This window comes from Anser brachyrhynchus, assembly GCF_964034855.1.
Source record: "Anser brachyrhynchus genome assembly, chromosome: 16".
Taxonomy (NCBI): domain Eukaryota; kingdom Metazoa; phylum Chordata; class Aves; order Anseriformes; family Anatidae; genus Anser; species Anser brachyrhynchus.
The window spans coordinates 14,608,328-14,620,334 of NC_137734.1; the positions used below are offsets into that span (position 1 = coordinate 14,608,328).

General features: G+C 64.7%; 1 protein-coding gene across 4 annotated transcripts in view; it reads left to right on the forward strand.

Annotated features, from left to right (window-relative positions):
• SRC (SRC proto-oncogene, non-receptor tyrosine kinase) overlaps positions 1-12,007 on the forward strand; it is a 30,951-nt gene that overhangs the window by 11,630 nt on the left and 7,314 nt on the right. For 3 of the 4 annotated variants that reach the window (XM_080557732.1, XM_080557729.1, XM_080557731.1), the window contains exons 2-4: positions 5,960-6,025; positions 8,371-8,620; positions 8,845-8,944. In XM_080557732.1, coding sequence (XP_080413858.1) covers positions 8,380-8,620; positions 8,845-8,944 — 341 coding nt within the window. In that variant the 5' untranslated portion in view covers positions 5,960-6,025; positions 8,371-8,379. Of the gene's footprint in view, positions 1-3,808; positions 4,025-5,959; positions 6,026-8,370; positions 8,621-8,844; positions 8,945-12,007 lie in introns of all 4 variants that reach the window. The other variant, XM_080557730.1, reaches the window with a different exon arrangement.

Consider the following 12,007-nt stretch of genomic DNA (forward strand, 5'->3'; position numbering starts at 1 on the left):
GCAGCTCCGTCCCCATCCAGGAGCGGGGCAGCGGCGAGGAGAGGCGATGCCCTCCCCACCCCACGGGACCGCTGGGGACCCTGCGGACACCTCCCAGCCCTTCTCCTGTTTTAGCAGCCGCCGTTTCGCTTCTTGGTCCGCCTCGGAGCGTTTTGTGCCGCCGGGGTCTCGCAGGGGCTGCGTGGGGCAGGGGGCTGTGCGCCCCACGCTGCGGCCCCCAGGGCCCGGGGGGGGCCCGGGGAGCTCCGCTGCCGGCCGGACTGGCCAGGCTGGTTCTGCTCAGCGGGGAAATGTTTTGGCGGTGACGCCAGCGTGGCCGGGGTGGTTGCAACTTGCTCGGATCCGGAGCTTTTCCGTCTCCCACGTGCTCCGTGCCCCTTCCTCCTCCCCCAGCCCGGAGGATTCACCGCCCGGCCCAGCTGCCATCCTCAGCCTGGGGCGCCCGGCTCCGCCGGCCACGCAATGGCAGCGGTGCTGCCCGGTGCGACACCGCCTGAGCCACGGCACCCACGGGGAGGCAGCGCCCTTTGGGCCCGATCCGTGCCGTTCGCTGCCAGCCTGCCCCTTCCCCAGCAGCCGGGCTGGGCGCTGGGTGTCCCCGGGGAGCCCCGGGCTCTCTCCTGGCAGAAAGCAGAAGCAAGCTCCGTTTTCTGCAGCCGTCCTGGAGCCGGCAGCTGGGAGGCAGGAATGGGGAACTGAGCTCCCCGGCCTCGCGCTCCTCCTCCAGAGGCCAGCCCGGGTCACCCCGCTGCCGCCCGGCCCCTCTTCCACGGGGGGTGCTCGGGGGGAGGATGGGAACGACGTGCATTTGGGGGGGCTGCGGGAAATGGCAGCTGGTGGGGAGCCCTGGGGGCTGGGGGCATGCCCTGGGGCTGGTACTGACAAGGTGCGTACTGGGGGTCTCTTTGGAGGGCGGTTTTGGGAAGATTTGCCCCGTGGCTCCGTCAGTCCTGGTGCTGGTCCCGGCTCCCTGTCAATGCTGCCCGGCCCCGCAGGCGTTCGGTGCACTTTGGAGCATTCCCTCTGCTTCTCCCGGCCTTGGCAGGAGGAGAAGGGTGCCCTCATCACCTGTCTGGGAGAAGCACGCTTCAGGTGAACGCACGCCAAGGGATTTGGAAAGCATTTCTTGGAGCTGGTTTGGCAATCGCTGCTTCTGGCTCTTGCCCCGACGGGGATCCTGGAGGTGCAGGGTGAGTTGGGCTGGGAGGCACCGGGAGGCGACCCGGGGCCATGCCCAGCTTGGAGCGTCTCCCCCGGGGACATCCCACCGCCTCGCTGGGACCCGTCCCTGTGCCGGGCTGGCCTTGGGGTGAAAAATTTCTTGTCTTTGATTGCCAGGGTGCCCTTGAACGGCAGAGGGGGCGGAGGACGCGTCTGTTGGCTGGGGGCAAGGTGCTCCCGTCCAAGCGTCCAAATGCTCTCCAGAAGCACTCATGCGGGGGCTCCAGGAGCCTCCGGCTCACTTTTGCTTCTTCCCTGACCCCAAACTCTTCCTAACAGTGCCCTGAACCCTGGGACCTCCTCTGGGACATGGGCACGGGGCTGGTGGAGCTGCAGGAGCCCTGGAACGCGGGCTGGCACCTTCCTGGCTCCGGGTCAGTGGTGGCCTCAGCTCTTAGCCCCGGGGCCGGACTTGTTGCCTGGTTTGAAGCTTTGGAGACGTGGCTCTGTCATGCCCGGGTCTGCTGCAGGTGGTGCCCATATCTCTCCCATCACAGAAATCCCCTGCGTGCCTCCTAACCCCGCCCGAGGCGCTGCCGCGCTGGGATTACGCCCAGATCCCGCTTTTCTTTACGGAAAGCCACTTTTCTGCCCTTGCTGGGGAGGAGCCCTTGGGGCAGCAAAAGGCTTAAAACACCAGAAAGCACGAGGTGCTGGCACGCTGCTCGCCCCGGGGAGCTGGCAGTGAGTTTGGGAGCTCAGGTCAGCCTTGTGATTTTTTTCTTGCCCGCCTTAAGCAAGATCGAGCTTGCAGGGCGCCTGCTGTCAGGGTTTCCCTGCCCTCGCCTGGCTTTGGGGTGCTCCGGGGGACACTGGGGGCACTGGGGTGTGTGTGGAGCCATCCTGTGAAACCCTGCCTGCCTGGGTAACTTGCTTCCCATTGCCTCAACAACAAAACAAAACAACAACAACAAAATGACTGTCGAGGCCTGGCCTCACCGCTGCGCCGGGCAGCGTGTGGCCCCGCGATGGTTGGGGGCGGCGCGGTCTGTCCCTGCCTCCCTGCACGCCTCTCTCTGTGGTTTTTTTTTTTATGTTTCTGAGTTTCTTGGCCAGATAAACATCCAGCACCTGCTTTGTGCCTCTCGGGGCTTCGGTCTGGTCTCTAACTCGTGTTTTGACACGTTCCCAAATTGCTCCCGAACGTGACTCTCCCCCATGCGTGGAGGGGGGGGTGCATTTGTATGGCTGATTTAATTATCCTTCGCCCTGTCACGACCCGCTGGCCCCTGCTAGGTTGGGCTGTGCAGCTTTAATTAAGATAGCTCTAAATTTAACGGGAGCTGACAGGGTGGTAAGGGAGGGGGCCGCTCCTCGCATCGGGCGGCAGCGGCACCGAGGCCGCTTTGCGGGCTGGGGGAGCAGCCCCCCTTTTTTCACCAGCACGTGGGGCTCGTCGGAGATGTGCTGCTGTGCCGGGGCCTCGAGCTCCGGGCAGGGCAGCGAGGCGTTCCCGGGTGCACCAGGGGCTGCGCTGCCGTTTGCTGGCCCCCAGCCGCGTGCCTTGCTGCCATCGTGGTGCCCTACAAGGTGTCCGTGTCCCAGGATTCGTCCCCAGCCCCTCCGTCCCGCTGCCACCGCTCACGGCCGGGCTGGCGAGGCTCTGGCGCCGCCTCTGCCGCGGGTGGAAGCAAAACTTCGGGGGCATCCCTGGCACCGAGTCCCCCATCTGGGGGCAGCAGCTGCGTGTGCGTGTCTGGGGCTGCGTCTCCTGCCAACATCAGGGAGGGGGCTGCTGGAGGACGGGCACGGGGCCGCGCACCGCTGGGGCTGCCTGGGTGCCCCCTGGCCGTGCTCGTGGCAGCTCGTCGGCCGCCTCCAGCCGCGGGTCCCGCTGCCCTGTGGCACACCCAGCAGGGTTTTTTGTGTGCCATGCGTGAACCCGTCCCTGCTCCCGGCGTGGGCACGGGGCGTGGGGTGGGCTTGGGGCCGTGTCCGTGGCTTTTCGCTCCTTCCCTCTGGTTCTGCTCGCCCCCGGTGGGCTCGGCGCTGCACCACGAGGCGGCTTTGTCTCGCGCGGCGTCCCCGCCGTCCTGCACGCTTCATTTTTCAGTCTGGCAGCAGACAGGTGCAGTTATTCATCTCGCGGGGGCTCTGCGAGGCGCTGAAGCGGGCGGGCGCGAGGGGAAACCTGCCTGGGGCTGCTGGTGGCCCCCTGCCCGCCGCCCCCCAGCTGTACCTGCGGTGGTTGCTCTGATTTTGTGTGTGCGAGCCGGGATTCAGGTCGTGCTTAATGCGAAGCTCCCGCAGGCAGGGCTGGCAGAGGTCTGCCTGCAACCACGCTGCAGGGAAGGAAAGCAACACCTATTTACGGGGGGCGTTAAAGCCTAGGGGGGTCACTGTGCAGATGTCCCTGCCCGGCGTGGTGTCCCCGTGCTTGGAGCACCGTGTCCTGGTCTGCTCGGCACCCACCCGGCTCTTCAGCAGCCCCAAGGACAGAGCCTGTTTTGCCAGAGATTTCTCCCTCCCCAAGGCTCCCTGTCTGGCTCGGGGCCCCAGCGTGTCGCAGAATTTCCCAAGGTTTCTGCTCCTGCTACACAGAAGCCAGCAAACGTGGTATTTCTGTGTTTTGTCTGCTCCCAATCAGTGTCTTTTGTTAGTGTCTTTGGGAAAAAAAAATAAAAAAAAAATAAGATCGCTTCCCCCTGCGTCGCCAAGCCTGCTATCAGCGTGGCTTTTACAACTTCCATTGTATCCTTGAGCCATCGGGGTGCAGCAGCAAGCAGCCTGGCTGGAGGAGACGCGTCGGCCCCCGAGCAGCCGCTTCCCCCCGGTGCTGCTTCTCCAGGAGCATCCCTGCGAGGTAGGGCGGAGGAGCCAGCCCTTTCTCGCGTCCCACCTTGCCGTTTAATTTTTTTTTGGGGGGGGGAGCAAAACCCTGGGGATGTCGGTGTCAGAGGGCTGGGGGTGTCAGGCAGGTCAGGCGGTGTTCCCAGCCCCGGCTGCGCTGCGCGGGGGCTCTGCTGCCCCCGGCACGAGAGGACGGGGAAGCCGCTGCCGCGTGCCGCGATGGGATCGGAGCTGAGCGGTGCAGCTCAGCACGCTTCGTTTAATTGCTTCTGGAGGGGGGAGCGCGGCGGTGCCCTCCTGCTAGGGCTCTCTTGGGCAGGGATGCACGGCTCGGCCAAGCCCTGCTGCTGCTTGCGGGGGGGGGGAACGGGGGGCCGGGAAGACCCCGTGTGCAGAACTCGGTGCTGAGCGTCCCTTTGGGGATCCGGGAGGGGTGCCGTGCCTGCTGCGGGGCAGAGCGCCTCGCCGCCCAAGGGGTGCTCCCACGGGGCCACCGGGGGAACGTGGCTGTGCTTGGGGACACACGGCGGGGCGGTGGGGACACGGCGCGGGGCGGTGGGGACGCCACGTGCGTGCGCGTCGCAGCCTTATTTGTATGTGCTGCAGCCTGGAGTTGAGACTGCAGCTTCCCCCACCTCCCATCCCGCTGTGCAATTATTGGCGGCGAATATTAGTCAAGCACAAATTACAAACCATTCAAGTCGTAAAGGGCTGTCAATCAGCTGCTGCTCGTTACCCTCATCAAATGCACTAAAAATAGCCACAAAACTTACTGGCGGGGGGGGGGGGCGGGAAGGGAAGGGGAGCAAAATAAACCCGCAGCGTGGCACATCCTCGGCACGGCGCCCGGCCGGTGGGGGGGCACACGGGGGGCTGCAGCTCCTGCACGGGTTTGTGCCTCACGCTGCAAATTTGGAGCATAAGGAGCCCGGAGCAGCTGCCGTGGAGCTGCGTGCTGCGACGCTGCTGACACCCGGGGCTCCTGCATGAAGGCGGGAGGCCGCGGCTGGGCGGTGCGCAGCAGGGTTAGCTGGTGGCATGGGGGAAAGCTTGGTGCCCGCTCCGTCAGCACCCGTCTGCGGTGTGCGGTGTCCCTGGAGGCGAAGGGAAGCCTGGGCTCTGGCTTTTTGGCACGGCAGCATCCCTCTGCTGGGGGCCGTGGCCCACCTGGGGGTGCCGCAGGGGCTGCCTTGCAGCAGACCCCTGCGTGTTTTGTGCGTGGGGAAGGGCGTCCGAGAGCCCCCAGCTGCGTGGAGCCCTTCCTTGCTCTGGTTCTGACCCGAAGCTCTGCCCTGGGCTGCTGCTGCCAGAAAATAGCATGATTTGCACATCCCCTCGGCACCCACACTTGTAATAAGAATCTGTGCCTTTCGAAAATTTTGGTTAAAACACGCTTTTCTTGCTGAGTCAGGGCTTGAGCAGCGTGAGGTGCTCCGAGACTTTGTGCGCGCTTCACGCCGTGGTTTGGCTGTTCTGTTGGGGGTGGGGAGGGCCGCTCATGGCCCCGGGGACAAGGTCCCTGTTTGGTGGCCCAGTGCCCCTGCGGCCGGTCCCAGCCATCCGAGACGGAGCAATGGGTCTGGAAGCGCCCCGTGGTGCTGACTTTGCTTCTCCTCCTTTGGGGAACAACCAAAAAACCCCGCAGCGGGTTGGGGCGCCCTGGGAGCAGCGCGTCCCTGCTGCCCTCTCGCCGCCGTGCATCGCCCGGGGCTGCCCCCGCCGCCTCCTCGCCCTCCGCCGGGTGGGTGCGATGAAGTGGAGCAGAGAATCGTCCCCTCTTCACACATGAGAGAGCAGAGCGGGCGGGTGCGAGCTGGCTGCCCCGCGCTGGGGGGACCCGCCGAGGTGGGCGGGTGGCGAGGAGGAGGAGGAGGGTGGGCGCAGCAGCCCGCGGTGCTGGCGCGAGGCGGCGGGGACAGGGCCGCTAACATCCCTCTGTCTGCTGCAGGAGCTGAGCTGAGTCCGCTGGCAGCCCCCCACAACCCCACGGCCAGGCTGTAGCTGGAAAACGCAGGTAAGGAATCGCCACGGGGAGGGTCTCCCCATCTCCTGGTGCCCCCAGGAGCCGGTCCTGCAGGGAGCAGAGCTGACACCTCGCGGCTCAGCACCGCGGTGGTTCGCAATTTGTCAGCGGCGCCGAGCCCCCGGAGAGAGGAAAGGAGAGGAGTCCCTGCAGGCTGCGACGTGCCTGGGGTGCTAATGCTGCCCGCAGGAGAGCTGCTGCCTCCAATCCGTCGGAGGCGAGCGCGAGGAACGCTGGCTGCGCTCCAGCCCGCCGCCTGCACCTTGGGGGGAAGCCCTGCCCAAATCCTGCCCGGCTGAGGACAGGAGCGGTGCTGAGCCCCCCGCACGGCACCGTCACCTTGGGGGCGAGGAGGGTGTGAAAAAGGAGGGAGCGGGCAAGCACCAAGCACCGGCCGTGCCGTGCGGGACCGACCGGCTGGGTGCTGGGGCGTGCGGCTGCGAGGACGCCCACGGCGCTGCGCACACCAGTACCGGGCACGGTACCCACAGGTGGGGAACGGCCGCGGGTGGTGGGCAGCTTTTGGCAACCCGATTGCTTCAGCGTGCTGGGGGCCAGGAGCCCCCCCCCGTCCCCACAGCCACCCCCATGGGTGCGCTCAGGGGCCACGGCTCCGTCCGCTGCCCGTCCCGGCCGTGTCCCAGTTGTGTCCCTGCTGTGTCCCTGCTGGGGGAAGTGCCATGGCCAGGGGAAGCTGTGAGCAGCGGCACGCCTTGCTCAGAGGCGCGTGGGCTGTCACGAGCCCCGTGGTCACAGCCCTGCCGTCCCCGGGCAGCCCACGGGGCCCCGGGAGTGCCAGCGGGTGCCCGAGCCCCGCACGGAGGTGAGCGGAGGGAGGAGAGCACGGGGGGGTTGGCTCTTGGTACGGGAGGGGGCTTTGCTTCTTTTTTTCTAAAGACCCGCTTTCCCCTGCAACTCTGCTCAAGCATCTTCTGATTTAAGCAGCACGTGTATTTTTGGGGCAGCCTCTCTCCTCTTCTCCACCGCCAGTTTGCCAGCGGTGACGATTTGCAAGCACGGGGTTTGTATCTGACCTTCCCGTCCCGCTCTGCTCCCAAATCCCCAAAGCGTGGGCCGAGGCCCTGCTTGAAGCCAGGACTCTTGGAAAACGAGCCGTGACGGTCAAACCAAGCCCTGACCATGGGGAGGGAACTGGAGGAGGGAGCAGCCCCAGCTCTGGCTTGGAAAATCCTCTGTGGGGCAAAGCCTGGCAGGCAGCTGCAGCCCGCTCGCCCTCTGCTCCGTGCCCCGCAGGCGCCGGCTGCCTCCTCTGCTCCTCACCTGCTTGGTTTTTCCTTGTAGAGAGGTTTCTCCGCCTCACTTTTCCATCCTGCCTGCGTGCTCTAGCCTAAATATTTCCTTCCATAGCTGCAGGACACTGCTGTGTATCCTGCCATCTTGGGAGACTGCGAATAATTCCCTTCCTTCATTTATATCATTACCTTGGAGGTATTTATAGAGCAGGATCTTAAGTGGAAGGGAAGGCAGGACTATATATAAAGCAGAGATCCCTTGGTCCTTAGCCGCTGACTGCCTTACACCGCTCCCGACCCGAACTTCTGCTCCTTGTTTCCGAGGGCTCGGTTTGCTGCAGGCTTTGGGCTGCACAGGACCGTCCTCAGCACCCAAATCCCCTTCCTGAGGAAGGAGAGCGGTGCAGCTGCGGATCCTCCGAGTTTCTCTGTTGGAGGAATCCCGTCCTGTGAACGTTTGTCTGGGTCCTGCTTTCTCCCATCCATGCCCTGGTAGAAACCCCTCGTGCGTGAGGAAGCACGGCCCTATAGAGTGCCCCGCTGTGCAGGAGGGGCTTTGGGGCACCAGGAGATTTGGCAAGCTTTTTTTTTTTTTTTTGATGAGCTTTTGACGAGCGGTGACCACACGTTGCGGTGGCTCTGCCACCCAGCTGTCCCCTCTGTTTCTGTGTGGTGTGGGGCTGCACCCGGAGGCACCGAGCAGAGACGTGGCCCCGCAGCATCCCCGATGTGTCGGCAGCGTGCGGGTGGCCCTGGGGCTCGTGCTGCTGCTCGCCCCGGTGTCCAGGAGCCTTTTCCTTCGAGGAGGGCTGGCCCTGGCGTTCCTCGGTGGGGTTGGTGGCTGTGCTGTTATCCCATCTCCCCACCCGCCTCGTCTGGGGGCAGCGTGGGTGTAAGGGGGCAGCGATGCCGTCCAGGGGCGGGGGCAGGAGGGCCGGGCTTCCCGGCAGCTGGTGCTTGAAAAGCCTCTGGGGGTTTTGTTTCATTTCCTAGAGGGCAGGCATCTTGCAAAACCCCTGGGAAGCAGCTTCATGATGACGATGATAATAAATAAAAGTCCTCTGCGTGTTCTGCCTCCTCCAGCCCGGGACCATGGGGAGCAGCAAGAGCAAGCCCAAAGACCCCAGCCAGCGCCGGCGCAGCCTGGAGCCGGCCGACAGCGCCCACCACGGGGGCTACCCGGCCTCGCAGACACCCAGCAAGACGGCTGCCCCCGACGCCCATCGCACCCCCAGCCGCTCCTTCGGGACCATGGCTGCCGAATCCAAGCTCTTCGGAGGCTTCAACACCTCCGACACCGTCACGTCGCCGCAGCGCTCCGGGGCGCTGGCCGGTCAGTGCGGCCCCGGGTCCCTCGGGTGCTGGCGGTTGGGTCTCGCTGGGTTTGGTTCCAGCTCCTCCTGGTGGTGGTGGGGTCCTCTCCTCTGGAAGGAGTTTTTTTTTGGGCTAGGTTGGCAGAGGTGTTTTGCCTGGTGGTGGGAGGTTGGTGGGACAGGAGGGTCCCCCGGTGCCGTGCCGCGGGGTGGCGGCGCTCATCCTGAGCGGTCCCTGTCGCAGGTGGAGTCACCACCTTCGTGGCCCTCTATGACTACGAGTCCCGGACCGAAACGGACCTGTCCTTCAAGAAAGGAGAACGCCTCCAAATTGTCAACAACACGTGAGTGTCCCTGTGCCCCTGTGGCCAAGCCCCCGAGAGCTTCACCCCCTCGAGAGGGCTCCAGAGGGGTCACCGAGCCCAGCGTCAGGCAGGCCAGCTATCCCCGGGGACACTCCAAGGGGCATTTCAGAGCCGTGTGTGGAAGCAGTGACGTGTCCGAGGACGTTGGCATTAGAGGCCATCGCTTGGGTGATGCTCGATGCTCCCCCGTCCTCCTGGCCCCGCTGCTGGGCACCGCTGCCTTGCAGCCCTGCCACCAAGCCACCTCCTCGTCCCATAGCCAGTCCCCAGCTCGGGGTCACGTCCCCGCCTGCCCCCTGTCCCCGTCAGCGCTCGGCTGCCTCTCGTCTGCCTGGACTCATCCCCTCCCACTCCCCAGATGCTTTTCTCGTGCTTACGCGGTGCCTGCGATCTCAGCTTCCCTCTTGACTGTTTTTCTTCTCTCCTGCCCGCCACGCTTTCGTTAGGAGGAAAGTGGACGTCAGGTGTGTATCGCGGGTTGGTGCTGCTACCGCTGCTGCCGACCTGCCCTGGTGAAAGGCTGCCCGCGGCGGGTGGGAGCAGGAGGGAGCAGAGGCTGCCGGGGGGGGCCGTGCCCGGCCACGTTTGTCCTCCCTGGGCGAGCGGGACAGCGCGCGGAGCCCCCTCCGTGCCGGCGGCTCTGCACCAGGGAGGTCTGAGCTGGGCCTGCACCCCTTGTCTGCGTCTGGCACCCCTCATCAGTCCTGTTTCGTTTGGGTTTCTGCTCCTTCCTGGTCTTTTTTTTTTTTTTTCTTTTGCGTTTATTTTTGCATTTTTTAATTTATTTTTTTATTTTCTGTGGGTCGCTCCGGGGACTGGCACACCTCCTAAAGTTGCTGCGTGCTCGGTCCTGATGCGCAGCGCGCTCAGCTCGCTGTCCCCGCTGCTGCCGCCTTGAAACCTGGGGCCAAAGCCAGCCCCGCAAAGGGAGAAGGATGAGGGGCTGTCCCGCAGGCAGCGCCCCTGTCCCGCAGGGATCCAGCAGTGCCACGCAGATAGGTTTTCAGTTCAGTCCTTGGTCTCCTCCTTCCCACACTCATCGTTTATTAATGGGGATTCGCTCAGTCCGTGAAGCCTGGGATGTGCTGCATCAAGGGCTTCAGTGGTGCACGAAAAGCCCCAATTTGGGGTGTTTGGTGCTTCTCCGCTTCCCAGCCCCAGCAGGGAGCTGGCCTCGGGCTCCTGCTCCGCTTCGTGCTGTGACGAAGCCAGCTCTGCCCCTCACGGGGTCTGGGTCAGCCCACATACACGGGGTTTTTCTTTATGCATTAAATCACCTAGCAGGGGTCTGTACTTTTTTTTCCCCCCTATTCTGCTGCTGTCGGTCAAAGGCTTGGTCAGAGGGAAGGGTCCACATGCCATGTGCTCGGTGCCATCCCAGGGGGCGCGAGGGCTGTGCTGGCGATGCAGACCACCAGGACTCGAGGGTGCAGCACCCAGCCCCTGACCCCAGCGGTGTCCGCTGTGGCTGAGACCTCGGAAAGGAGCCAAGTGCTGGAGAAATCCGCCCCAGGCAGCACCCCGCTGCTCGGCATGGCTGTGAGAGGGTGGTTTTGCTGCCTGGTGGCTGCTGGACTGGGGCTGGGTTTGCAGCCCATCGCTCCCCTCCCTGCTCCTGCGTCCTGCAAAGCCCCAGCAGTGACCCTCGGCCTCCCTGAGGGCCAAATCCGCTCACCCCATCACCGAAAGAAGGCCCCCTCCCAGCCAGCTGGCAGACAGCGGGGGTGTAACGGGGTATTTGGGGTAAAACTGTGCAGGGAATTGTTGAAATGCTTTGTTTTGATGATGGCGATTGTTATTTTTTTTTCCCTTCCGCTGAGACATTTTTGGAATAGTTTGCTTTTGCCGAATTCCCAGATTGCAGCCTTTCAGCCCGAGCTGGAATAAAGCCCCGAGCCGAAATCTGGGCGCTTCTCAGGCAGATGTTTGCTCCGGCCCCGTGGGAAAGGAGCCGAAGCAGCCCCCGACCCCGTCCCGGCCTCCCCGGGGAAGGTGGGGGGCAGCAGCTCCGTGCCCCCTGCATCGAGGAGCGAGGGGACAGCGCGCCCCGTGCCGTGGGCACGCAGGGCTGGGGCGAGGTGGAGGTGTGCGGGGGTCGGGGCGGGGGGGCTGAGCTCCCCGGGGTCAGGATCGGAGGGTTCAGGCTCGCAGGGTCCGTGCCTGCAGCAGCTGAGGTTCTCGGTGTATTTTTGGGGAGCGGTGCGGAGGACGCCCTGCGCCCCGCAGCCACCCGGCCCGTCCTCGCCGGGCTGCTCGCGCGGATCCGCCGTTTTCCCCTAGCCCTGCCTCGTGGGTGGTCGGGGTAAATGAGGTGCCTGTCTGTGACGGATGAGAGCGTGGATGTCCTGTGAGGAACCCCCTGCTGTCTGCCTGGAAGGGGAAGCTGCCTCCCAGGGCCCTTTTGCTTTTATCCATTTATTGTCCTTCCCGTCCCGGTCAGGTGCGGGGTACGAGGGGGCGGACGGCAGAGCGCAGCGGGCGAAGGCTCCTGCACCCTGCCAGCACCTCGAGACCTTCCTGGGGCCACCTCCTCTCGGCCCCGGCTGCGTGGGGCCAGCCCTGGGACACGTGTGCCACGGGGAAGAGCGGGGGCAGAGCCCACCCCGCAGCACCGGGGCTGGGCTTTGCCTGCAGGCAGCTTTCCCCCCATCGCCCAAACTCCAGCCACATCCCGGCCTGGGGCTGGGAGCACCCCGGGTGCCTGGTTTGGAGATGCTCGGCGAGCTGTGGGCCACGGCTGAGCCCCAGCACCATCACCCCTCGGCAGAGGCTGCAGGGGGACCCCCGGGCCCGCAGCAGGGACCCCTGTGCCCAGCACCAAGCCCGGCTGCCCCGTGCCCACTGGATCCGGCCCGAGGGCACTGCAGCAGCCTAGAGAGCACCTCACTGTTCCAGCCTGCTCCATTCTTTATTTATTTGATCCTTTTTGTTGCTTTGAGTAGCCTGTGTTTAACAAATTCTGCCTTCCTTTGTTTTTCCTGGCGCTTTATTTAATCACTGCCATTCTGTCGCGTTTTTCCCCATTTCCCCTCCCTCCCCCTT